Source organism: Stegostoma tigrinum, chromosome 44, assembly GCF_030684315.1.
Source record: "Stegostoma tigrinum isolate sSteTig4 chromosome 44, sSteTig4.hap1, whole genome shotgun sequence".
Lineage (NCBI taxonomy): Eukaryota > Metazoa > Chordata > Chondrichthyes > Orectolobiformes > Stegostomatidae > Stegostoma > Stegostoma tigrinum.
The window spans coordinates 4,664,877-4,691,835 of NC_081397.1; the positions used below are offsets into that span (position 1 = coordinate 4,664,877).

The window sequence follows — 26,959 nt, forward strand, 5'->3', positions numbered from 1 at the left end:
AGAGGAGCGCATGCGTGAGACCCTCCCCCTGCGCTGCCATTGAGGGGCATTTACTCAGTGAGTGGAAGAGGTTTGTTTGAAACAGACCGCAATGGAGAGACCAGCGCCCAGGGAAGCGAGGGAGCAGCAGGTTCCTTCCGGCAGCGTATCGAGATGTGAGTCTGGGACACAGATGGGGGCTCCGAGACCGGCATTGATTCGGGCTCAGTTCAGGGAGAACCGGGGGCTGTTGGTCAGAGGCCGAGCGGAGCAGGAACTGGTCCCGGAACTTGGAGAGAGAGCGGCCTGGGGGCGGGGAGAGAGAGGCCTTTCTCGGTCTGTGTGTGGGCCTGCTGAGGGAGACACAGCGGCAAGAAGCTGCTGGGGGTCAGTCTTGTGGTTTTCAAATCCCCAACCACTGATGGAAATTCCTTGTTTGGCTTCTGTTTCATGCTGTTTCTTGACATTGTGCTGTCAAAGTCGAAACACAGACAAGACTGTGGAAATATTAAGAACCCTGTAAAGGACATGGATTAGAGTCAATATATTCTACAGTTAGTGCATTGGGATTTGGTAACATGAACTGCGCAGACATTGCAGTGGCTCTGGGTAGCACCTTACGTGGAGCTGTACAATTATCATTCCATTTCTAGATTTTACACAATTGCTATCGAAGCAGATATATTTTTTTAAAAATCCTCAGAAAAGGCGCAGCTGAAAGTTAAAATGGAATCAGACCTGCATTTGAATTGATGACTTTAAAGAAAAGGTAGATGTCTCATGACACTGTCATCATCTCTCAGGTTCTTTTGAAATGACAGGCTTTTGGAGCACCGTTCTTCAGAAGAAGTTAAAGAAAAGAAACATCCTAATAATTATTACCTGAGTATTACAGTAAACTTTTTGACATTTTAAAACTTAATTGATGTTGATTTACAGGAGTAAACTCTGCTGTCTTCCCCCAGGAAAACGCTTGCAGGAACAAGACGATGTAATGTGTGCTTGGTACGAAGCCAAGGGTGACCAGCTGCTTTGAACAACCAACAGGTATGTTACCATGTCCAAGCAGAGAACATCCTTTCCACAGGCACAGAGCAAATTGAGTCAGAGATACATTAAACTCAATTTCTGGTGACATGCGTGCAAGCCAACAGTCAAGCACAAACAACAAAATAAAAATAGTTTTTTTTCCCCCTCTGTTTTCTCAATACACCACCCTGCTTCAAAAAAAGATCATTTGTAGCCTATTGGCATTTATGGCATTTTTGAAAGTGAATAGACTGAATTTTCATCTGAAATAGACACAAAAGAATGGCAGTAAACCTACATTTAGTAAGCACGTTTTCAAATTTACTGTCAAGGTGAAGAAATCTTTCATGCTGTTACATAGTTACACCAACCAAACATATAGCAGATAATGAGGACAGATATGGAAGAAAACATTGACGTTATCATCAGTAACTGAGCAGGACAGCATTCATCTTTTGTCAAATAGATGTCCCAGGCACAGCCAGAACAGTTAATTAATGTGCCTTCCAAATGCACATCCTGTCCCAAAGCCTGACGTAGAATGCCAGCAGAGTGTATGCACACACTTTCTGGCACACACGCACTCCACTGAGTTGTAAATATATACACTATCCCCATCACACGTGTCACACCATCTAACAGCCATGAAGATCATGTATATTGCAAACCTCACAGTGTAACAATGAAGATGATTTCCACTCACGGATTTCAGGTCAGAGAGCTAGCCTTTCATGATAAGTGACAAATAGAAAAGAATGTGAGCTAAATACTTCAATCCTCGTGTGGACATGCACTCCCGTGTTCATAATGTCAATATCACTCATTCACTGTATTTGGGGAAAAAAGGTCAAATTTTGTGGAGTTCAGTTCAGGCAAATGCGAGGTGATGCATTTTGAAAGATCCACTTCAAGAGCGAATTATGTGGTAAATGGCAAAGCCCCAGCAAAAGTTGATGCCCAGAGAGATCTGGGTGTTCAGATCCATTGCACCCTGAAGGTGGCAACACATGTCGATCGAGTGGTCAAGAAGACACAGTGCATTCTTTCCTTCATCAGATGTGTCATTTAGTGCAAGAGTTGGCAGGTCATGTTACAGTTGTATAGGGCTTTGATTTGAACACATTTGGAATATTGTTTTCGGTTCAGGTCACCACATTACCAAAAGAATGTTGATGCTTTGGAGAAGGTGCAGAGGAGGTTCACCAGGATGTTGCCTGGTATGGAGGGTGCTAGCTATGAAGAGAGTTTGAGTAGATTAGGATTATTTATTTTGGAAAGATGGAGGTTGAGGGGGAACTTGATTGAGGCCTACACAGTCATGAGATGAATTGATGGGGTGGATAGCAAGAAGCTTTTTCCAAGAGTGTGGAACTCTATGACTACGCGTCATGATTTCAAGGTGAGGGGCAAAAGTTTAAGGATGATATGCATGGAAAATTCTTTACACAGAAGGCTTTGGGTGCCTGGAATGCGTTGCCAGCGGAGGTGGTAGAGGCGTGCGTTATAGTGTCCCTTAGTATGTATGTAGACAGATAGGTGACTGGACAGGGAGCAAAGGGAGACAGATCCTTGGAAAATAGGCGACAGGTTGAGATAGGGGATATGGATCAGCACAGGCTCGGAGGGCCAAAGAGCCTGTTCCTCTGCTGAAATGTTTTTTTTTGTTCTTTGACACACTGAATTCCCAAGAAGTAGTCCAAGAAATATATCGAACAAGAGATTAATTTCACCTCTCTGTGTCACCATCTCATCGACTTAGAGATAATTAAAGTATCATTTCCTTTTGTACAAAGTGGAGAAATTGCATATCAGGATAACTTTCAGATTGAAATTGAAATTGATATTGTCATTGCATTTGTTTGCATAAAACTACAAACTGAATCGTGAAAACCATCTGATACACTTCCAATGAATATAAACTTTGCTATTAAATGGACCAGAAGGAAATCAAGTAGTGACCTGAAATGATACAGAGAATAACATACACTCAAGCAGACAACCTAGATTGTTGACTGTACAATTAAGTATGTCTCATACAGTGAGCTTGCAACAACAAATGAACATTAAACTCTATATGTATCCAGACCAGAGACAGAGCAAGCCAAAATAAAAGACAGAAACCCTACCCTAGAAATTATACAGGGAGAGAATGATAAATGCATTCACAAACCAGATAATGCCAGGCATAGCCTAAAAACTCATCTCTCAGATTTACAGGACAGGATCTGACAGGGCCAAATGGTTAAATACACTTGCACAGCCAGCGAGAAGAAACTGACAGGCACGTATTGATAACGGCGTACTCATATTCACATATCAGAAAATGACAGGGACAGAAAGATAATTACACACACATTCAGACTACAAAAACTGACAGGTACAGGCTGATAAATACATGCATACATGACAGGACAGCAAAAGCATAAGCATATGTAGATTGATAACTACATTTGCGTATTCACAGACAAATTTGACAGGGACATATTTGTAACACTTTGACATTCACGCAAGAGGAATTGATGGATATAGGTTGATAACGAAACTCACATATTTCACAGCAGAAACTGAGAGGGACAGTTTGATGATTACGCTCATATCTTCACGTGACAGCTACCGACAAGTACGAAGCGATGATGACCACTCTCACGCACACAAATTCATAGACGTCTGCAGCACAGGAAACAGACCTTTCTCTCACTGAATCTGCACTGTTCAGAAACAACCAGCCGACAATTCTACATCAATTCAGCCAGTATTCAAATTCCATAAATGTGTCATGTTGGCAGAGGAAGTATCATCCTCACCTTTATCAGTTGTCAATTTCTTCACCAAGCATGATCAGATTTTTTTTATTCTATATTAAGCAAGAGGACTTTATATTCAGAGACCTTTTGTTTTCAAATTAGCTTAAAATTTGTTCAAATAGCTCTGTTCCTCTTGACAATCCACCTGAATTTTTACATAAAACACAAGAAAGCTTCATGCCGTTTTTTTCAAACAAGCAAGATCACAATAGAACCGCCCTCACTTATATTTTGCAAAGATTGTTCAACAGTGTTTATTCTTCAGTAAATTCAGTTTGACGGTTCCAGTTGTGCCCACTGAATGACAGAAAACAAAAGTTCAACACCGAGCATGTTAATGTCCGCGCCATAAAACGAAATCCAAGTAAGAAGGCTAATTTTCTTTCCTGCACAAGCAACATTGTGGTCAGTCAGCCGCAATGCAGTTGATTTGTTCATTGCACTTCCTCTTTGGCAATAACATACTAAATTAACATCTTTACTTTAGCAGCATTCCAAGACTTGTGTCACTATGCAATGTTGAATAATATTAATCTCATCCTGAAAATATCCTTTGATATCACCACAGCGGTTAGACTCTGCAATGTATCCTTGGCAAAGGTCCATTGCTTCTCTGTCCTCAACTCTAAAGAAAGGCACAGACTCATTTCAGTTGCAATGCCTTGCATTTTCACTTGCTTATAAATGCTGGAGGCACAAACAACTGAAGAATATAGGCTGTTTCACATTTGCAAAAGAAGAAATGAACCGAAAACTCTGTCCTCTGCCATGGTGGTAATTGGCTCTCCACTTTGCAAGAAATACTTAATCTGCTCAGTAACGCAATACAGGAAGATAGAAATAGGATCAATTGAGTGTATCTGTCTGTCTTGTTTCATAACAGCAGCTCTTGTGCCAATACACCGTAGGTACAGAATAACTTAGAAAGCGTGGAGATGCTGCCAGGTTAGTAGATACCCAGGCAAAAACAAAAGAAAATGCCATTTCTCTTTAATATCACATGGGTGGGAAAGCTCCCCTTTCATTACACATGAATAGGACACGGTAAGAGCGAAGTACTTCAATCCCAGTATGTGAATACTTTCCTTGAGGATTAAGTATGAGGTATAAGCTTGGCATAAAGTAAATTCGTCATGTTCACTACATCAGAAAATACTGAATCGATTGCATGATCAATGATGAATTCTACTGAAACAGCTCAAGAAGTAAATTGAAATCCAGACTAAATATGCTTCCAAATATCACACCATGCCTTTGATTTGGACACGTAACTAGTGCATCAATTTCCTTTGTTGAAACGGAAGGAAATATATAGTAGGCCAAGTTTAAAATGAAATAAATATTACAATTTAATTTGCTTCCAAAGAGGTACAAATTAAAAAGCAGCTCTCATCTCGTGCAGAAGTACTGCATAAAGATGTTGTTAAATGGACCAAAGAAGAAAGCAAATGGGGTCGTGAACAGATACAGATAACTGGAGTTTATTGGAAATAGATTGAAGAAACGCTGATCTCATGATCTTGTTACAGGAGGAATGAATACACATTCAGTTTTTGAGTGACTGACCAATCCCGAACGAAACTTACTATCATAAACCGGACAGTGACCAAACTGTATCCACAGAGTCGGAGACTGACAAAGGTATTAAAACAGTTTAATTTACATGATCTGATTATTTGGCATTGGGTAAAATCTCATTCATGTTGAGCAGCAGAGATTTGAACAATAGAAGAATGTCAGCAGTTCCTACAAGTAACTTGTTCAATGCAACATTACCCACTCGTTACCCATGTGAAATATGAAGACAACGCATGAGGAATACATTGACACACAATGCCAGAGACTGAATCGATCCCATGCTGACTGTCAGCCCGATGCTGATGAAAACCAGCAGTAACCACGCTTATAATCTGAGTGGGAGACTGACTATTTCAGAAGAATGCCCACACTCTCTTTGTGATTAATGTATTATAAATTAGTGTTATAATGATATAATAATTTATAATACACCTCATAAAGGGAATCCAATCATACATGCAGAGCTGGAAACACAAGCAGACATTTGGAAAAGGACAGTGTCACTTAGCCCAATACCCATCTTTAATTCAGATTGGCACCTCATTAGAAATCTCCCTCTCATACAAAAAACAGATGCTGAAAGGAAAGGAATGAAATTGATCCCTCTGGTCGGCATGGACAGTTGGACCAAAGGTCTGTTTCCCAGATGTACTTTGACAATATTTCTGCACTCTCATATTCACAAAGCAGAAACTGATCAGAAGAAACTCACAGTAACACTCCCAAGCCGCATGAGGCATAAAATGGCATAACAAGGCAGTTATATTCACAGAGTAGAATCTGATAGGGGGAAATAACAATTATATTTCCATATTCAAATCACAGAAACTGATTGGAAAAGGTTTACAACTGCACTTCAACATTCACACTGCAGGTAATGACAGGGACAGATTGATAACAATGTCCGTATATGCACATGGCCAAGAATGATAGGTAGAAATAGATAACTGTATTCTCGTATTCATGGAGAGGAAAGCATTACAAATTCATAACTACATTTATATATTCACATCACAAAAACTGATAGTTGCAGATGAATAACTACATTCTCAGGTTCCCAGAGCAGACGTGGGCAGATACAGATGGAAATTTGCACTCAAATATTCACGTTGCATGTTCACACATCATTATCAACAGATTAATTACAAAACTCACATCTGTATAACACAAATAGACACTGATTGCTGTGTGAAGGTGCAATTGTATTTTTCAATCAGTCCCTGTCAGTTTTCACAACGTGGATGTGTGATTTTAGTTATCAATCAATACCTGTCAGTGAATGCCACGTGAATGTGTGAGGATAGTGTAATGCACGTTAACTACAGGGATTTTAGTAAGACATTTGATAAAGTACCATGCAGCAGATGAATCAGAAATGGAAAGGCTTTTGGGATACACAGCAATGTGCTAAATTGGAAGCAAAGTTTGCTTTGCAACAGGAATCAAATGGTCAATGGCTGCCCTTGTAAACCGAAAGCTGTTTGAAGTGGTGTTTCTCATAGCTCGGTGTTGGGACATCTGCTGTTTGTTTTATATGATAACAACTTGGACATGAACATGGGGATACAATTGGGAAATTTTCAGCCAGCACAAAAATTTAATAGTGTACTGGTAGTGCAGAGGATAGCTGTCAGCTCCAAAATGATACAGAAGTTTTAGTGGAAGGGGCAGATGAGTGGCATATGGAGTTCAACTCTGAAAAATGTGAGGTAATGCATTTCAGGAGGTGCAAGGACACAAAATAGGAATACATGAGGTGGTGTGGAAATAGTACATAAAGTGAGTGGTTTTGGTGTGCAAGTGTAATGGAGTATGAAAATAGCAGTACAGGTGGATAAGATTGTGAAACTAGGTATATAGAATGCTAAGATAATAAAATGTGAGGCTGGATGAACACAGCAGGCCAAGCAGCATCTCAGGAGCACAAAAGCTGACGTTTCGGGCCTAGACCCTTCATCAGAGAGGGGGATGGGGGGAGGGAACTGGAATAAATAGGGAGAGAGGGGGAGGCGGACCGAAGATGGAGAGTAAAGAAGATAGGTGGAGAGGGTGTAGGTGGGGAGGTAGGGAGGGGATAGGTCAGTCCAGGGCTCCTGAGATGCTGCTTGGCCTGCTGTGTTCATCCAGCCTCACATTTTATTATCTTGGAATCTCCAGCATCTGCAGTTCCCATTATCTCTCTCTCTATATAGAATGCTGTCCTTTTTTGGCAGAGGTATACAACACAAAAGTAGGGCTATAACGATGAAAGTGTTTAAGACACTGGTGAGGCTGGAACTGATGTATTGTGCGCCACGATGGTCACCACATTACAGGAAAACGTTATTGCTCTGGATATATTGCAGAGAAGATTTACTGGAATGTTGCCAGGGCTGGAGAGTTATAGCTATGAGGAGTGATTGCAGAGGTTGGAGCTGTATTATTTTGAACAGTGAAAGCTGGGAGTGCCATGATTCAGGCAATTGGGATGGGCAGAGATAGAGTCGACAGGGGGAATCTGTTTCCCTTGGCATAGAGTTTAAAAACCATTGGGTGTGGATTAAGTGAAGTGGCAGGACGATGAGAGATGATGGGAGGAAAACCATTTTTATGAGAGGGTGCTTATCTCAAATACGCTGCCTGAGTTGCTGATAGCAGAGATTCTCAACTCTTGTAAGAACATACCTGGATCTCCACATTAAGTCTGCAAGCTGTAGGGCTATGGGATGTATGCAAGAAGATCATATTTTATGATGGCCATTTTGGGGTGTTTGGGTCAGCATGGATATAATGAGCCAAATGGCCACCTTCTGTGCTGCATAATTTAAATGGATCAATAGTTCCTGATCATTCTGTCCCTGTCAGCCTCTGTTGTGTAATACATGAATAATTACCAAAGACCTCGAGGGACACATTGATAACTACACTCACACATTCACCAAGTAGCAACTGACATGAATAGATCAACAACTAAACTCGCATCCACTGACAAGCTTCCACTGGGTGGTTCCAGTCATGGAGCTGGACAGGTATAATTTACTTTCAGGAGCTCATTCAAATGGTGTTGAAGTTTTTAGAAATGATCAGACAAGGAGCAGCTCGGGCAAGATTGGATCAAAACCCATAGTTATGTAAGAATTCCTAGTAATATTAGTATATCCAAATGATTATTAATGAAATGTTGTGTTGATCAGTTAAACATTGTCAAACCCAATTGATGTTGCTTTACACGAACTATCTCTTCTGTCTTCCCGCAGAAAAAAAGAAAACACTTGAATGACCAAGACAAAGTAAGATTTCTTCAGTGCAGAGGCAAGTGTGACCAGATCCTTCTGATAAACAGCAGGTATGTTCCCACTGTCAGAGCAGAGAACATCCTTTCCGCAGTCACAGAGCAGATTGAGTCGGACACACAGTGAGCTTAATTTCCAACAGATATGTTCAAATTTTTCCAACAGGTGAACAACGTTGGAGAAATTAAACGTTATTTTTCTTATCTCTCCATTCCAAATACACAGTTCCAACAAATTTCAGCATTCATCACCCATTGACTTTTACACCATTTTTGAAGATGGATAAACTGAAATTATACACTCAGTATCTGAATGAAATCTACGTAAAATTACTCTACTAGCAATTATCACATAATGAATCACACCTCCACTAAGAATATTACTGGCTGCTGACAATTAAGCCACTTTTATAAGTAGAAAATGACCAGTATAGATTGATGCCTAACCTCACTCATTTGTGTTGCAAATGCATACAAAGGAAAAGGATGACGAGACTCACATATTGACATTGCAGAAACCGACAGCTAAAGATTAATAAAGATATTCACACATTCACATCATAGAAACTGGGATACACAGGTTAGTAAACAACACTCACATTCACATAGCAAACTGACAGCAACTGAACGATAACTACTTTCACATATCCACACAGCAGAAACTGGCAGCTACATATTGATGACAACTCCCAATTTCACAGACCATAAAGTGACAGGTACAGTTTTATAACTGCATATCCACAGATTTAAAAAATACCGACGGGTACAGTTTGATAACTATACTCAAATATTCACAAAGTAGATTCCCACAGGTACATATTGATAACTTTACTTGCAAATTATGAGGTACTGATAGGTACAGGGTGCTCTACATGCATATATCCATACAGAAGAAATTGATAGGAACTGATTGACGGTCACTTTAGAGATAGCAAGAGCTGCAGATTCTGGAGTCAGCCTTCCCAGTTTCACAAAGCATGAGCTGGCAGGTACAGTTTGGTAACTACTCTCATATTCACAGAGTAGAAGCTGACAGGCCGTTATTGATAACTGCACTCACATGGTCACCAAGCAGAAACTCAGAGATTGATAACAGTGACATTCAAATTGCAGAAACTGGCGGCTACACAATGATAACTGCTGTCATACTTGCATTGCATGAACCGTTGGGGTCAGATTAATAACTATGCTGTTGTTGAATTGCTCAACAAGCTTGTTGCTTGTTTAGAGACATTTTGTCACCATCTACATAATACCTTCAGTGCACCTCTGGTGATGCGTTGCTGCTGTGTCCTGCTGGCTGTTTATGTGCTGCAGTTTGCTGGGGTGGCTGACATCACTTCTGGATTTGTTTCTCAGTGGTTGGTGTATGGGATCCTGCTCTACGCATTTGTTAATGGCATTCCAGTTTGCATGTCAGGCCTCCAGGAATTCTCGTGCATGTCTTTGGTTAGCTTTTCCTCAGATGACGAAGTTGTCCCAGTCAAATTGGTGTCCCTCTTTGTCCATGCGTATTGAGATGAGTGATAGTTGGCCATGTCTCTTGGTAGCTAGTTTGTGTTTACGAATCATGATGGCTAGTTTCCTACCAGTTTGGCCTTTGTACTGTTTTTGGCATCTGTGCACGATATCGTGCAAATAACGTTGGTTCTGTCAGTTGTGGTTGTTGGTTTGGGGCAATATGCTGCTCATTTCTGATATGTTTTTCATGTTTGGTCAGGTGACTAGTGTCTCTGGACGTGCTGTGTTATCCATTTGTCGTCTGTTATGCAGCTGTCGAAGGACAATGCTTTTCAGGTAACCTTCCTTTCTATAGTCACTGTATCGTGTTCTTCCTCAGCTTTACACAGCTCTGGATGCTGCAGTGTGTTGTGGCTCACTTGAACAGTGTTTTGGTGCAGCTCCATTCATAGATATTGGGATGATTGTTATTGTAGTTGAGTATCTGATCAGAATGTATTAAAACATGTAATAACTACACTCTCAGGCTCTCCGAACTGAAATTGACGGAGAGCGATTGATAACTAAACATTCACACAGCAAAACAGTGTCATGGACAGACTGATAATTTCAGACACATATTCAATGAGTAGAAATTGACTGACAGAGAATGACATCTATACTCAGGTACCCGGATAGCAGAAACTGACAGGAACAGGTTGATGATAACACGGACATGTACATGATACCTACACTCCCTCATTCCACTTGCATTAACTGAGTGGTACAGATTGATCCCTGCACTCTCACATTCACACAACAGAAAGTGGCAGAGACAGATATATAACTGCATTCATTCACACGGCACAAACTGTGAGGACGAGGTTGTCAACTACACTCTCACATTTACAGAGCAGAAACTGACAGGTACAAAGTAAATCTGCACTCATACTTCCACAAATCAGAAACTGAAAGGCCCACATAGATACCCACACTCTCTGTTTCACACAGCATAAACGGACAAAATAAAAACCGAAAGAACTGCGGATGTTCCCCCCGCAGCGGTCGGCAATGCCCTCAACCGTGTCTTCCACATTTCCCGCGCCTCATCCCTCACACCCTACCCCCGCAATAACCGTCAAAACAGAACCCCCTTCGTCCTCACATACCACCCTACCAACCTCTGGATACAATGCATCATCCTCCGACACTTGTGCCATCTACGATTCAACCCGAACACCAAAGACATTTTTACTATCCCAGCCTTGTCTGCTTTCAGGTGAGACCACTCTCTCCACAACTCACTTGTCCGCTCCACGCTCCCCTCCAACCCCAGCACACCCGGCACCTTCCCCTGCAACCTCAGGAAGTGCTACACTTGCCCTTACACCTCCTCCCTAACCCCAATCCCAGGCCCCAAGATGACTTTCCACATCAAGCAGATGTTCCCCTGCACATCCGCCAATGTGGTATACTGCATCCGCTGTACCCGGTGTGGTTTTCTCTACACTGGCGAAACGAAGCGGAGCCTTGGGGACTGCTTTGCAGAACAGCTGTGCTCGGTTCGCCATAAACAACTACACCTCCCAGTCGCGAACCATTTCAACTACCCCTCCCATTCCTTAGACAACATGGGCATCCTGCAGGGTCATATTGATCCCACGTGTAGGTTGCAGGAACAGAAACTCATATTCCGCTTGGGAACCCTACAGCCTCATGGTATTGATGTGGATTTCACCAGCTTCAAAATCTCCCTTCCCCCCAATGCATCCCAAACCAGCCCAGCTCGTTCCTGCCTGCCTAACCTGTTCTTCCCCTCACCTATCCCATCTTCCCACCTCAAGCTGCACCTCTGTTTCCTACCTCCGAACCTCAGCCTGCTCCCTTGACCTGTCCATCCTCCCCAGACTGACCTATCCCCTCCCTACCTCCCCACCCATACTCTCCTCTCCACCTATCTTCTCCTCTGTCCATCTTCAGTCCACCTCCCCCTCACTCCCTATTTATTTCAAAATCCTCTCCCCCTCCCCCTTTTTCTGATGAAGGGTCTTGGCCCAAAACGTTAGCTATTATGCTCCTAAGATGCTGTTTCTCCTGCTGTGTTGATCCAGCCCCACACCTTGTTATCTGCAGAAGCTGTAAATCAGGAACAAAAACAAAGTTGCTGGAAAGCTCAGCAGGTCCGGCAGCATCTGTGAGGGAGAAAACAGAGTTAACATTTCAGGTCCGGTGTACAGATCGATAACTAAACTCACGTATTCACATTGAGGAATCTTTGAGCTAGAGACTGATAATCACAGTCATGCATTCACAGGACAGGAACACACAGGCATAGACTAATAACCAACTTCATGTATTAACATAGCAGAAACTGACTCGCATTGATTGGTAACTGCATTCACGTTATCTTGTCAGCTGCAACAAACAGGTACGGATAGATAACTACACTCATACATTCACACCGTAAATACTGACAATGACAAACAGCTTCAATCCCACCTATTGCATAGCAGAAACTGTCAAGAACAGATTGAAAACAAAGTCTGGAGCTGGACAATCACAGCAGGCCAAGCAGCATCTCACGAGCACAAAAGCTGATGTTTCGGGCGTTGACCCTTCATCAGAGAGGGGGATGGGGAGAGGGAACTGGAATAAATAGGGAGAGAGGGGGAGGCGGACCGAAGATGGAGAGAAAACAAGATCGGTAGAGAGGAGCATACAGGTGGGGAGGTAGGGAGGGGATAGGTCAGTCCAGGGAAGATGGACAGGTCAAGGAGGCGTGATGAGGTGGTAGGTAGGAAATGGAGGTGCGGCTTGAGGTGGGAGGAAGGGATGGGTGAGAGGAAGAACAGGTTCGGGAAGCAGAGACAGGCTGGGCTGGTTTTGGGATGCAGTGGGGGGAGGGGAAGAACTGGGCTCGTTTTGGGTTACAGTTGGGGGACCCCAGAGGATCCCCCTCGTCCTCACATACCACCCCACCTACCTCTGGATGCAACATATCATCCTCCGCCTCTTCCGCCATCTACAATCCGACCCCACCACCCAAGCCATTTTTCCATCCCCACCCTTGTCTCTTTCCAGAGCGACCACTCTCTCCACGACTCCCTTGTCCGCTCCACACTCCCCGCCAACCACAACATACCCGACACCTTCCCCTGCACCCGCAGGAAGTGCTAAACTTGCCCCACACACCTCCCTCACCCCCATCCCAGGCCCCAGGATGACCTTCCATATCAAACAGATGTTCACCTGCACATCTGCCAATGTGGTATATTGTATCCATTGCACCCAGTGTGGCTTGCTCTACATTGGAGAAACCAAGCGGAGGCTTGGGGACCGCTTTGCAGAACACCTCTGCTCGGTTCGCAACAAACAACTGCACCTCCCAATCGCGAAACATTTCATCTCCCCCTCCCATTCCTCAGACGACATGTCCATCATGGGCCTCCTGCATTGCCACAATGATGCCACCCGAAGGTTGCACGAACAGCAACTCATATTCTGCTTGGGAACCCTGCAGCCCAATGGTATCAACATGGACTTCACAAGCTTCAAAATCTCCCCTTCCCCTGCTGCATCCCAAAACCTGCCCAACCTGTCTCTGCTTCCCTAACCTGTTCTTCCTCTCACCAATCCCTTCCTCCCACCTCAAGCCGCACCTCCATTTCCAACTGACCTCCTTGACCTATCCATCTTCCCTGGACTGACCTATCCCCTCCCTACCTCCCCACCTATACTCTCTTCTCTACCTGTCTTCTTTTCTCTCCATCTTCGGTCCGCCTCCCCCTCTCTCCCTATTTATTCCCGTTCCCTCTCCCCATCTCCCTCCCTGATGAAGGGTCTAGGCCCGAAACATCAGATTTTGTGCTCCTGAGATACACTGATAACTGCTGCCAAACATTCGCAAAGCACGTATGAAAATAAACAGATTGATAACTAAACACCCATTTTCACAAGACAGAAGACCGATGGCGAAAAATTAGTACATCCTCTCATAATTTCACACAGCAAAGACTGATATGGACGGAATGATAACTACAATTACACATTCATGCAACAGGATCTTTCAGGAATGCACTGATAATTGTACAAACAAACTCACTTAGGAGAAACTGACAGTCTCAGATTTAAAACCACACTCTCTTTGTCACAAACTAAAAACTGGGAGGTACAGTGTGACAACTGAACTCAATAGTCACAGAACAAAGTCTCCCAGGTACAGTGTGATAACTACATTCTCACATCTGCCTAACAGAAACCAAACTCGCATATTGACGGAGCAGAAATTGGCATGTGCAGACTAATGCCTGCACTCTTACATTGATACCACCGAATGGACATGTAGGTACGAGTAACAACACTCATGCATTTTCTTGGAGAAACTGTCAGGCATGGATTGAGAACTACACCCACACATTCACAGAGCACAGATTGAAAGGTACAGACTAATAATGCCACACTTTTGGACAACAGAAATGACAGAGGTAGATGACCTGAAATATCAAGCGACGTTGAAGATCTGGTCAGGAAAGGGAAGAAGGCATACATTGGGTTTAAACTATCAGGCTCAAGTGAATCCCTAGATAACTATAAAAAGTGGAGAAGCACACAAGAGGGAAATCAGAAGAGCAAAAAGATGTCATGAAATGTATCTGGCAGAAAAGGTTACAGATAATCCCCAGAGGCTCCATAGTTATAATAAGAGTAAAAGTTTGGCTGGGGAGAGGAGGACCGCTTTAAGATCAGGATGGTGGTCCATGTGTGGAGCCACAACAGGAGGGGAGGATTTTTAATGAATATTTCTCCTGAGTGTTTGCTGTGGAGAGAATCATGGATGCTAAGGAAATGAGATTAATTCCCTACCGTGTGGAAACAGGCCCCTCGGCTCAACAAATCCACACCACCCCTTCAAGCTTCCCACCCAGACCCATCCCCCTATAACCCACACACCCCTGAACATTACGGGCAATTTAGCATGTCCGGTCCACCTAACCTGCACACCTTTGGGCTGTGGGAGGAAACCAGAGCCCCTGGAGGAAACCCACGCAGACACGGTGAATGTGTAAACTCCACGCAGACAGTCGCCCGAGGCTGGATTCGAATCTGGGTCCCTGGTGCTGTGAGGCCGCAGAGCTAACCACTGTGCCACCGTGCCACCCGATAATCCCTATAAGAAATAAAGGAAGGAAGTAGAGATATTTTGGACTGCATATGTGTGAACAGAAAGGGTTTCTTTGCAGCCTTAGATCATATTAAGGTGGATGAATTTCCGAGTTCTGATCGTGTCCATCTCGGATTTTGTGGGAAGGCAGTAAAGAAATTGCAGAGGCCCTTCCTTTGCAGAGATTTCAGCTTCATTTTTAGCCACTGGCAAGGTTCCAGAAGACTGGAGGGTGGCATAAGTTGTTACATTGTTTATGAAAGGGAGGAAAGACAAGCCAGGGAACTTCCAGCCAGTGAGCCTAACACCAGCAGTACGCAAGTTATTGGAAAGGATGCTGAGTGACATGATCAATGAACATTTGGATAGTCAAGGGATTTAAGAAGGACCTTGCCGAGTGGTGCACATGTGGAATCAGCTGCCAGAGAAAGTTGTTGAGGCAGGTGCAATAGCAGCATTAAAAAAAGGGTAGGTTTTAGAGGGATATGGACCAAATGTGGGCAATTGGAATTAGCTGAGAGGGCACCATGATCAGCATGAACCAGTTTGGGCTGAAGGGCCTTTGTCCATTCTGCATGACTGCCTGACCTCAGACGACAACAGGACCTTGATCGAGAGGACCAATGGGCTATGGAGTGGCAGCTGGGGTTTCATCTTGACAAATGTGAGGTGCTACATTTTGGAACAGAAAATCGGGGCAAGACTTGCACACTTCATGGTCAATTCTCGGGAAGTGTTGCCAAACTAAGTGGCCATGGAATGCAGGCTCATAGCGTCTTGAAAGTGGAATTCCAGGGAGACAGGGCAGTGAAGAAGGTGTTTGATACAATTCCCTTTATTGGTCAGGGCATTCAGTGTATATTGAGGATTGGGAGGTGATGTTGTGACTGTACAGAAGATTGGTTAGACTACTTTTGAAATAGTGCATTCAGTTCTGGTGCCCCCTTGCAATAGGGAAGGTGTTGTTAAACTTGAGTGAATCAGGAACATGTTTAGAAGGATGTTGCCACAGTTGGAAAGTTTGAGTTTCAGGGAGAGACTGAACAGACAGGGCTTATTGTGGCTTGTTTTGCAGCTTGTTTTCCATGGAGTGTCAGAGGCTGGATGGTGACTGTATAGAAGATATAAAATTAAGAGGGGCATGGATAGCATGAATAATCACGTTCTTATGCAAAAGAGATAGGAGTCCAACACTCGAGGGCATGGGTTTTGGATGAGAAAATCACGATGTGAAAGGAACTTAAGGTGGGCAATGTTTGCTCACAGAGTGTGGTGTGGAATTGCAGTGAACTGCCAGAGGAAGTGGTGGAGTTGAGTACAGCTACATCATTTCAATGACATCTGGGCGGGTGTATGAATAGGAAGGGCTTAGAGTGATGTGGGCCAAATGCTGGCAAATAGGACTAGATTAATTGAGGATATCTGGTTGCCATGGATGAGGTGGACCCACGAGTGTTGTCTATCTTTATGACAGTATGACAGGAACAGACTGTGAGAGAGTAATTACCATCCACACTGCATGAAAAGCGTCAGATGGATAACTGCACTCCCATTTTCATATCGCAGAGACTGACAGATATTCGACAAACTATCCCTCATTAAACATCAAGCTCTGAACACAATACTGCTCATAGTGTAATGCAGAAACTACAGAGAGTGATGAAACAAAATAACATGTTATACATGAAAGGTTGCTTTGAGCAGATAAATACATTGTCGCAATTAAAAACTCTCAGGTACTGTGTTCACAATATCAATAAATGACAATAATCCGTTAAATGTAGAGTGATCCGGGTACAGAATTTCGGCTTGTGTTTCACTTTTCGTTGCATATCCTGACAGATCCCCGTTGTGTCCCACACTAACCAATCACAGAAAAGCTAATCCCATCCTCTGAGATTCTTGTAAACTGTCCAATCATGAACAAGACCTCCCCAATCCCTCATTAGCATTGCTGACGCCAGCAGCCTATAAAAAGCGAGCCCCGCGCCCACTTTCCTTTATTCTGTGTCTGACAGTGACCGTCGTTATGGCAGATGAGAAGAAATCGCAAGCAACTTCCAAGAAAGGCGCGAAGAAAATCATCAAAAAGGCGCCAGGGAAAGGCGGCAAGAAAAGGAACCGACGCAGGAAAGAAAGTTACTCCATCTACATCTACAAAGTGATGAAGCAGGTTCACCCCGACACCGGCATCTCCTCCAGGGCCATGAGCATCATGAACTCGTTCGTCAGCGATATTTTCGAGCGTATCGCAGGGGAGGCTTCCCGCCTGGCCCATTACAACAAGCGCAGCACCATCAGCTCCCGGGAGATCCAGACCGCCGTGCGGCTGCTGCTGCCCGGGGAGCTGGCCAAGCACGCCGTGTCGGAGGGTACAAAGGCGGTGACCAAGTACACCAGCTCCAAGTGAGACACCTCACTGTGCTGAAAGCCCACACCAATCCAAAACCCAACGGCTCTTTTAAGAGCCACCCACAATTGCACTGAGGCAGCTGAACCGTTTTAACTTGGATAGCCGATGCTGGAGAATCTCCGGATTGGTGAGGGAAGCAGATATCTGATTGGGAATGGAAACGACATTAGGAGATACCGAACAATGTGACCAATCAGCAATGGCCGCACCCCCATTCCTCCCGAAGGTATAAGAGGGCGGGATGGGGCCACATTGCAGCATTCTCTGTGAAAGTGTTTGCGGGGTTGTGGTAATGTCTGGGAGAGGAAAGGGCAGTGGAGGGAAAGCTCGCTCGAAGGCCAAGTCCCGGTCGTCCCGGGCTGGCCTGCAGTTCCTGGTGGGCCGTGTTCACAGGCTCCTGAGAAAGGGTAACTATGCTGAGCGTGTGGGTGCCGGAGCGCCGGTCTATCTGGCTGCGGTGCTCGAGTACCTGACGGCTGAAATCCTCGAGCTGGCCGGTAACGCGGCCCGGGACAACAAGAAGACCCGCATCATCCCCAGGCACCTCCAGCTGGCCGTGCGCAACGACGAGGAGCTCAACAAGCTGCTGGGAGGGGTGAACATCGCTCAGGGCGGGGTGCTGCCTAATATCCAGGCCGTGCTGCTGCCCAAGAAAACCGCCGCAGGGGGCTCCGCTAAAAAGTGAAGAGGCCGTTCTTGAATTTGCAAACACAAAGGCTCTTTTAAGAGCCACCCACAACATCAGTGAAAAGCAGCTAGGCCGTCACTGCTGGCTAATTAACTTGCATTTTATGTGCAAACACGGACGTCGAAATGAGCAAAAATAATCCCTTTTGTTTTCTCCTTAAGAGAGATAACACTAGAACAGCTGCCGGACGGGACGAATAAAGTTGAAGGTTTTGCTACAGGGACAGCGACTTCAAACAGTGACTCAAAGGGGCATTCCCACCCATACGCTGACAGGGAAATAGAGACATGGAATAGCTCTGCGCCACAAAGAGCCCGTTCGAGACTGACCCGACCCTCCTCAGTTGGTCGAACGAATCCACTAGTGGGAGATTGGGCAAAGTTTCGAGTGCACGAACCAAAATATAAAAATCGTTTGTATGTTGTGGTGGGTTTTGAAATTGACGATTGTTCCCCACCATCCTCCTCCGCCAAGTTCAGTTACAGCTGGGGAAACGCCAAGGGAAGCAATTCGCACACAGAGGCGTTTCAATTGGAAATGTATAAATTATAAAACGTGGAGTGCAGTACTTGAATTTGTTGTGATTAGTGAAAGTGTATAAATCTGATTGCCCCGAGTTGCGTCTTGTCTTTGAGATGAATTAGTGCATCTCAGACACATTCAGATTCTGTAAGAGCTGTTGCAGTGAGACATCAATAGCATTAACTAAAGTCCATCGTGCCTGATGATTGCTGCTCGCTCTGGATAGTGCAGTGGCTCTGAAAAGAGCCGATGTTTCTCGGGGTGAATGTGGAGGGTCGGGCACGCTCCTTTTAGGCGCGGTCCCCGCGGATCCGGCGGGCCAGCTGGATGTCTTTGGGCATAATGGTGACCCGCTTGGCGTGGATGGCACACAGGTTGGTGTCCTCAAACAGCCCCACCAGGTAAGCCTCGCTGGCCTCCTGCAGGGCCATCACGGCCGAGCTCTGGAAGCGCAGGTCGGTCTTGAAGTCCTGAGCGATCTCCCGTACCAGGCGCTGGAACGGCAGTTTGCGGATCAGCAGCTCGGTGGATTTCTGGTAGCGGCGGATCTCCCGCAGAGCCACCGTGCCGGGCCTGTAGCGATGAGGCTTCTTCACTCCGCCCGTGGCCGGAGCGCTCTTACGGGCCGCTTTGGTCGCCAGCTGCTTGCGGGGAGCTTTCCCTCCGGTGGATTTGCGCGCTGTCTGCTTGGTTCTGGCCATTCTCTCTGTAACACACACAGGCCGCAGCTATCAATGCTGCGGCGCTGCCTATTTAAGGGAATGGAGAACCCGCTCTAGAGCTGGGATTGAATACAGCCGCGTCCCTCAACCCCCTGAGAAACAGCTGCTGAAGGACAGAAAAGGCAGCAAAATAATTGTTGGAGGCTGATTGGTTAAGTTGAAATGGCAGTTGGTCAATTTCAAATCGCCCGCCGATTTCAGCCTGAGCTGAAGTAATTTTAAAACGAGAACTCCCATGCGCCTGCAACCAAGGTTATATCTTATGCTTTACAAAATTTTCTTGTGAACCTAACTTGCAGTCAGCGCGGAGAGGGCTCTGAATCATTTCCTGATGTGTCTCTGACAGGCAGTTAGAATGAACTCGCCACTAAAACATCAGCACGGCTACCAGAATCAAAATGAACAAAGTATCATTCCTAGAAGCGTGAATGAAGTACAAACACTGCAATATGCAATTAGCGCCTGGGCCCAAAATTACGGACAGAGCAAATTATTATTCACGGTATGGACAACTGGTAGTATTACTGATAGACTGGTATTCACAAGAAAGGGCATAACCAGCTGCAGAACAGTATCGTCTCGAATGGCCGTGAAACCTCTATCTGTAGTGTAGGGATACTTTGGTTATAAAACACATAACTGCAGACAGTATAATTTCACAATCCGCGCTCTCTCGCCTGCAACGCGGGACGCGAAGTTAATATATTTCCTTAAAGGATAGGTTCAAAATTAAAAGTCGCTGCACCAGCCTTATGTGTTGCCTTTCCCCGTCCTCAGATCTCCGCTCTCAATCGGAGGGTTTGGGTGGCTCTGAAAAGAGCCTTTGGGTTCGCTGCAAAAGGAACGAGTTGCTCAGCCGCCGAATCCATAGAGAGTGCGGCCCTGGCGTTTCAGAGCGTACACCACGTCCATGGTAGTGACCGTCTTGCGCTTGGCGTGCTCAGTGTAGGTCACCGCATCCCTGATCACATTCTCCAGGAAAACCTTCAGCACCCCGCGGGTCTCCTCGTAGATCAAGCCCGAGATGCGCTTGACCCCGCCACGGCGAGCCAGGCGCCGGATGGCTGGTTTCGTGATGCCCTGGATGTTATCACGGAGCACTTTGCGGTGCCGCTTCGCCCCGCCTTTTCCCAGGCCTTTGCCTCCTTTGCCTCTCCCAGACATCACGCTTCTTCACTGCAATCGCTGCCGAGTGAGAGCCGAGCTGCCTCACCTTCCTTCTTTGTACAGCCCGCCCCGACCTGACTGAGAAAGAGCTGACAGAGAGTGAGAGGCGGCCCGGGCAGGAAACTGAGTGACAGACAGAGAAATGTCCAGCTCCGCCTCCAGCTAACACCCGCCCCTCAACTGGTAGGCCCGGCAGAAAGCCTGCAGGCTCAAGCTTCATGTTCGAAGATAATAAAACGTGGAACTTTTAAAAGCAGTTGTGATACAATTAAACGCCCATGTGCCGGCCTTTCTTTCAGAAGACAGCATGCCAGCTTCCATTTCAAAGACAATGTCAATTTGCATTGCTCCAGCAGAATCAGACAAAATCATTTCTTGAGGGCTGTGTTGTGAAGCGGGGTTTCTGCGCCAGTGTTACTCTCTCCCTGAATGTGTAAAATAGAAACGGACAGAAACTGAAACTGACTTTTCCACAGTCATAATAACAAAGTGTGGGGCTGGATGAACACAGGTGGCCAAGCAGCAGCTTAGGAGCACAAAAGCTGATATTTCGGGCCGAGACCCTTCATCCAGCCAATATCACTTTCCACAGCCATATCACATTCCACAGTGACTGCCTCTGGCTCAGACTCACACCAAGTGGATTCCAACTCAAGTTTCATCACTCATGTTTTGAATCCTCCCAGGATCAGAGATACCACCATGATGTTCAACGTTCCACGGACGGCAGCTCTGGCCACATTCTGAGATCCACCCTCAATGCTATGCAGCTGCACATGCATACTCTCAACCTCTCTCTCCAACAGCATCGTAACACACTGGCTCAGGGCTGTACCACTCCTCAGTTCCACTTCATCCTCTAGCTCAATCGTCATGCGAACAAGGAACTTTTTTTTCTTTTCTGATCAGCCAATCAGGCCCACAAGATGCATCAACTCAAAAATACCCATGCCTCTCTGGAACCTACCGCTCCTTCCCTTCCCTCTGACTCTATCCCCTCCCACAAACACCCCACGTCATATCGGGTATTGGCCATCCCTCCTAACCTTCTGCTCTCTGATGCTGAATGCTCTGTACTCAGCAAAGGCCTCAGCTTTATCTCTCTGCATCCAGTTCTGAGGAAGGGTCATCGGACCCGAAATGTTCACTTTTTTCTTCCCTCCATAGATGCTGCCAAATCTGCTGAGCATTTCCAGTAACTTTGTTTTTGTTCCTGAACTGCAACTGCACCCGAACTGATGGTCAGTAAAAATGAGAGGGGGGTCCTCACACTGATTCATTGCAGAATGTGCAAGAGGAGCTGGGTGTGAATGGAGCCAAGAAAGCGTGCTTTGAGTGATTCAAATTAATTAATGTCTACGTCTCCACTCGGAACCAGGACAGGGACCCTTTGATCCGGGCTCAGCTCTTTCCTGAGAGATATCGGTGTCTCTGACAGGAACCTTTGGGTTCAGATGGTTACACGTTGCACCTATGGGTTCCTTTCTTTGCTGCTTTCTTGGTCAATTTCACTTTCGGCTTGGCCTTCGCTTTAGTGAACCTTTCCAATGCTTTCAATTGTATTTGCTCCTCCTGCTCTGACAGTGAACATTACAAAATCAATCCCAGCGGAGATCAGCTGTTCTCCACTAAACATAGACACACAGACCGTGCAGTTTCTCAGCATGGGAGGGATGTAGCTAACCTCTAGTCAAGGTGAGTGTGTGCCTGGGCAGACTTTCCGAGAGGAGAAGGAACATTGACTGCCCTGCTGTAATACAGGAGTATTGCTCTCAGGGTCAGTGCAACATGTCCAATTCTGTTCACTATCACGCACGTTAACCGATACAATACCAGAGAGATTTGGGATTGTAGTGGGGGCTGTTGTGATGGAACTTGCTGTTAGAGTGGATGGGGGCTATATCAAGTCTGATCAGTGTGTGAGCGTAAAACTGCATGACAGAGACGTGCAGTAAGGCATCCCTTGACTTGGGCCTCAGCATCATTGTATCCTCCACTATCAACATCCTGTAAGCTACCATGAACCACAAGCTGAACTGGACTCGCCCAATAAATGCAGTGGCTACAAGAGCAGGTCTAAGGCTATGGATACTGCAGCAAGTAACTTACCTCCTGATTTCTCAAACCTGTCCAAAATCTCCAACATTTAAGTCATGAGTGTAAAGGTTTCCCCTCCACAGCCCCCATTCCTTGTGTTAGTGCCGCTCCAACTGCACACGGCAAGCGAGATACTATCCATGAAAAAGCTGCTCCTGTTTAATTGGCACCACATTCACAAACATCCACTCTCTCAAACATTAAATTAGACAGCACCTTCCAAACCCACAACTACTTCCATCTTGAAAGACAACGGCAGCAGGTTCATGGGAACAGCACAATCTGCAAGATCTTCTGCAAGCCACTCACCATCCTGACTTAGAAATATATTGGCCATTCAGCCTGTGTCAATCCGTGAAAATCCTGCAATTCCCTTACTAATGGCAATGTGGGTCGACCTACAGCTCAGAGATTGCAATGGTTCAGGAAGGCAGTTCACTACCACCTTCTCACGGGCATTTCAGGAGGGCCAATCAATGCTCAGACCAGTCAGTGATGCCCACACCCGGCATTTTTTTTTGAAAAGTCTGCATTGTTCTTGCCCAGTAACAAAGACTGTCCAAATTCTCTTAAAACACCCAGTTGTGAAACAAAGCACAGACAGGGTAATCATTTTGAAGAGCATCTATGTACTGCTTGCAAAAAAGACCTTGAAATTCCTGTTGCCTAACACTTTCATGCACCACCCCGGTCCCAGTCCAACATCTCTGTCTCTGTCTTGCTGCAGAGTTCCATTGAAGCTCAACACAAGCTAGAAGAACAACACCTCGTCTTCCACTTGGGGACCCAGCAGCCCTCTGGACTCAATATTGAGATCAATAATTTTTGTGCCTAAACTCTACCCCTCACAAGGCCTTGTTACCACATACCCTGCCATTATCCACCACCTACTGTCAGTCACTAATAGTCCCCATTAACTACTATTCAACCTCCCCACCTGATCGTCATCAACTCTGCCCAACTGTTCTTCTTTCTGTTCGGTTCTATCTTATCATTTATTCCAAACCCAATCACATTCTCCTTTTGTTTCTGCATATAAACTGACGTTTCCCCAGCCACCATCAATTCTGCGGAAAGGTCACTGGATCCAGAATATTAATTGTGTTTCTTTTTCCTTCGAAGATGCTGCCACACACAAAACCCCTCCAGGCCATTTGGTCCAACAAGTCCCCATCGCCCCTCTGAAGAGCACCCTACCCAGACCTATTCCCCTATCCTTTATTTCTCGTGCATAACCCACCTAATCCAAACAGCCCTGGGCACCACGAGCAATTTCGCAGAGCCAACCCGCCTAGCTTGCACACTTTGGACTGCGGGAGGAAACAGGAGCATTCAAAATTATGCTCGAACTTTTATTCGAGATGAAAACAGTAAGGGAGGTGGCATGAGCAGAACAAAACATTGGCATATAGTTCACAATTATGCGCCTAATCTGCAGCACACATCATAGAATCATCATACAATCCCTCGAGTGTGGAAACAGACAATTCAGACCAACGAAAAGCCCACACCGACCCTCTGAATAGCTTCCTCTCCCAGGCCCATTGCACCGGCCTTTCCCTGCAACCCTGCATTTCCCTTTGTCACACATAACCGAGAGGAGCGCATGCATGAGGCCCTCCCCCAGCGCTGCCATTGAGGGGCATTTACTCAGTGAGTGGAAGAGGTTTGTTTGAAACAGACCGCAATGGAGAGACCAGCGCCCAGGGAAGCGAGGGAGCAGCAGGCTCCTTCCGGCAGCGCATCGAGATGTGAGTCTGGGACACAGAGTGGGGCTCCGAGACCGGCATTGATTCGGGCTCAGTTCAGGGAGAACCGGGGGCTGTTGGTAAGAGGCCGAGCGGAGCAGGAACTGGTCCCGGAACTTGGGGAGAGAGAGCGGCCTGGGGGCGGGGAGAGAGAGAGGCCTTTCTCGGGCTGTGTGTGGGCCTGCTGAGGGAGACACAGCGGCAAGAAGCTGCTGGGGGTCAGTCTTGTGGTTTTTTTAATCTCTCAGCACTGATGGAAATTCATCGATTAACTTCTGTTTCACGCTGTTTTTAGATATTGTGTCGCGAACAGTGGAAATATGCCAGACTTTCTGTATTACAAGGTGTAGAACTGGATGAACACAGCAGGCCAAGCCGCTTGTCCTGCTATCTTCGTCCAGCTCTAAGCCTTGTTATCTCGGATTCTCCAGCATCCGCTGTTCCTATTATCTCACATTTTCAGGATTTTACAGGAAGCGCGTATTCTCTCTTCCTCCAGGCAAATACTTGAAGGACCTGGATGTTATCATATTTCCTCGGTAGAAAGCCATGTGTGACTAGCTGCTTCGAACAATCAGCAAGTATGTAGCCCATTGACATTGACACCGGTTTTGAAGATGGATAGACTGAACGGTCATCTGGAATAGACACTCGGGAACAGCATTAAATCTGCACTGACGAAAGGCATTTTCAAACTTCCAATCAAGACAAACAAATAGATCATGCTGTAACATAGTGGCAACAGCCATACCTCAGTTCAGTGCAGAAATGGGAAGAAACTGCTCACTGAGAGGACAAGAGTTACTAAAATGGATGAAACACGTTTATATGAAGTTTATCAGTAACTGAGAAGGACAGAATTAATTCTTTGTGGAATAATTCTAACCCTCTCACTCACACACACACACACTCTCACTGTCCAAAGGTGCATGTTGCAATGTGGAACAACCAAATGTTCTGTATACGCTGCAAATCATAGAAATTGGTACATTCAAAGTGATCTCCCCAAACAACTTCAAGTTATAGAAGTCTGCAGCACAGAAAAAGGCCCTTCGGCCTTTTGGGTCTGCGCCAATGAAAAACAGCTAACAACACTAAACCCAATCAGTCAGCATTCTATTTCTACGAATGTGTCGAGGCTGCAGAGGAACTGCTGTCCTCACCCTTATCACAACATTATTCTCCATTCCTTCACCTTACAGGATTTAACATTGCTTTTAATTTTCCCTTCAGTCCAACCAGAAACATTGTACATCTCCTTTCATTTTGTTTTCAAATATGTACGAAGGGTTTGAAGTTACTCTTGACCTTCCCTGCTACACTCATGTTAGTTGCCAAGTTCTTCTCTGTTGGATGCCAGTCACATGAGCAAAATTTGGGATACACGTTCAGACCAGAGACTGATCAATTTAGAATAAATGCACAATCAGAGACTGACAAAGGGAGAAATGCCTTCACTTTTAGGCCCTGACACTGAGGGTATTAGATGAAGACTCATTCATTTTGAGCAGTAGAGATTAGAAAAATCAAACGCACTCCTGCAACATCTGAAAGTAATGTGTTCATTTTAAAAAGATACTCGTGCACTGTGAAATACAATGACAAATAATGAGAAGCAGATTGACAGATAATACCAGAGACTGAATAAAATACTGATGAAAACTCACTTCATCCATGCTCGCACTCTGGTCAAGAGACTGAGAAAGAGTGGACATGTTTCTGCAAGAGTCAATGTATGAAAAAGCTGTTTTACAGTACATGAATCACACCTTATGAGGAGTATCAGATCATGACATGCAGAGCTAGAAACACAAGGAGACATACAGAAACAGTCAGTGTGACATGAATCAGTACCAGTTTTTAAAGATATATCGACGAGGAGCATGCAAGAAAACTCGCTCACAGCCAGTCATTGAATGCTGAAAGGAAGATAATGAAATTTATCCTTACACAGATTTCCAGATATGGACAAATGTAAACTGATGCACAAACTCACCAATCACAACAGAGAGGAGATTTGGTGTTCGATGTTTGTTCGTTACATTGTCTAGTCATGATTGACAAAGTCCACTGTGCACTCAAATTAAAAGAAAAAAACTGAGATTGAATGCAACGAAATTAAGCCTCATGGTAAGGACAAATGTCAATGCAAAATTAATCCCTCAATCATACAGGGTCAGTGAATATCTGCAGAGTTTATGCTGCATTCAGATACAAAACCACAAATGAACATGGAAGGAGAATGAAATCCATATACTGTAGCTGAGACTGTTGCAGACATCGCAAAGCTGGCATTCCAGCTCTTCAAAGGCTGATAACTACAGAATTAATGTCAAGTTG

General features: G+C 45.2%; 3 protein-coding genes across 7 annotated transcripts in view; 1 reads left to right on the plus strand and 2 right to left on the minus strand.

Moving 5' to 3' along the window:
• The window catches only part of LOC132207092 (uncharacterized), a 180,613-nt gene that overhangs the window by 18,084 nt on the left and 135,570 nt on the right, over positions 1-26,959 (minus strand). Inside the window, exon 2 of one of the 2 annotated variants that reach the window (XM_059642259.1) lies at positions 19,176-19,502. The exons of the other annotated variant lie outside the window; for it this stretch is intronic. Coding sequence (XP_059498242.1) covers positions 19,176-19,502 — 327 coding nt within the window. Of the gene's footprint in view, positions 1-19,175; positions 19,503-26,959 lie in introns of those variants that run through there. 2 annotated transcript variants of the gene reach the window in all.
• LOC132207094 (late histone H2B.L4-like) lies at positions 150-17,778 on the plus strand. 4 transcript variants are annotated; one of them, XM_059642264.1, is made up of 4 exons: positions 150-232; positions 945-1,026; positions 8,627-8,715; positions 17,281-17,778. In XM_059642264.1, exon 4 carries the CDS (start codon positions 17,292-17,294, stop codon positions 17,670-17,672), a length of 381 nt encoding a protein of 126 aa, XP_059498247.1. In that variant the 5' UTR covers positions 150-232; positions 945-1,026; positions 8,627-8,715; positions 17,281-17,291; the 3' UTR covers positions 17,673-17,778. The 4 variants fall into 4 exon arrangements, 3 of the variants coding, with proteins under 3 accessions (XP_059498247.1, XP_059498246.1, XP_059498245.1); XR_009443328.1 differs by lacking the exons at positions 150-232; positions 945-1,026; positions 17,281-17,778 and adding exons at positions 3,909-4,176; positions 5,342-5,453; positions 10,382-10,405; XM_059642262.1 differs by lacking the exons at positions 150-232; positions 945-1,026 and adding exons at positions 3,916-4,176; positions 5,342-5,453.
• Positions 20,460-20,771, minus strand: LOC132207097 (histone H4-like). Its single transcript, XM_059642267.1, has one exon. The coding sequence runs from the start codon at positions 20,769-20,771 to the stop codon at positions 20,460-20,462; it is 312 nt and encodes a 103-aa protein (XP_059498250.1).

What these genes read in the sequence shown, in the direction of transcription:
- LOC132207097 (XM_059642267.1), bottom strand. Translation starts at nt 20,771, where the DNA reads ATGTCTGGGAGAGGCAAAGGAGGCAAAGGCCTGGGAAAAGGCGGGGCG.
- LOC132207094 (XM_059642264.1), top strand. Translation starts at nt 17,292, where the DNA reads ATGGCAGATGAGAAGAAATCGCAAGCAACTTCCAAGAAAGGCGCGAAG.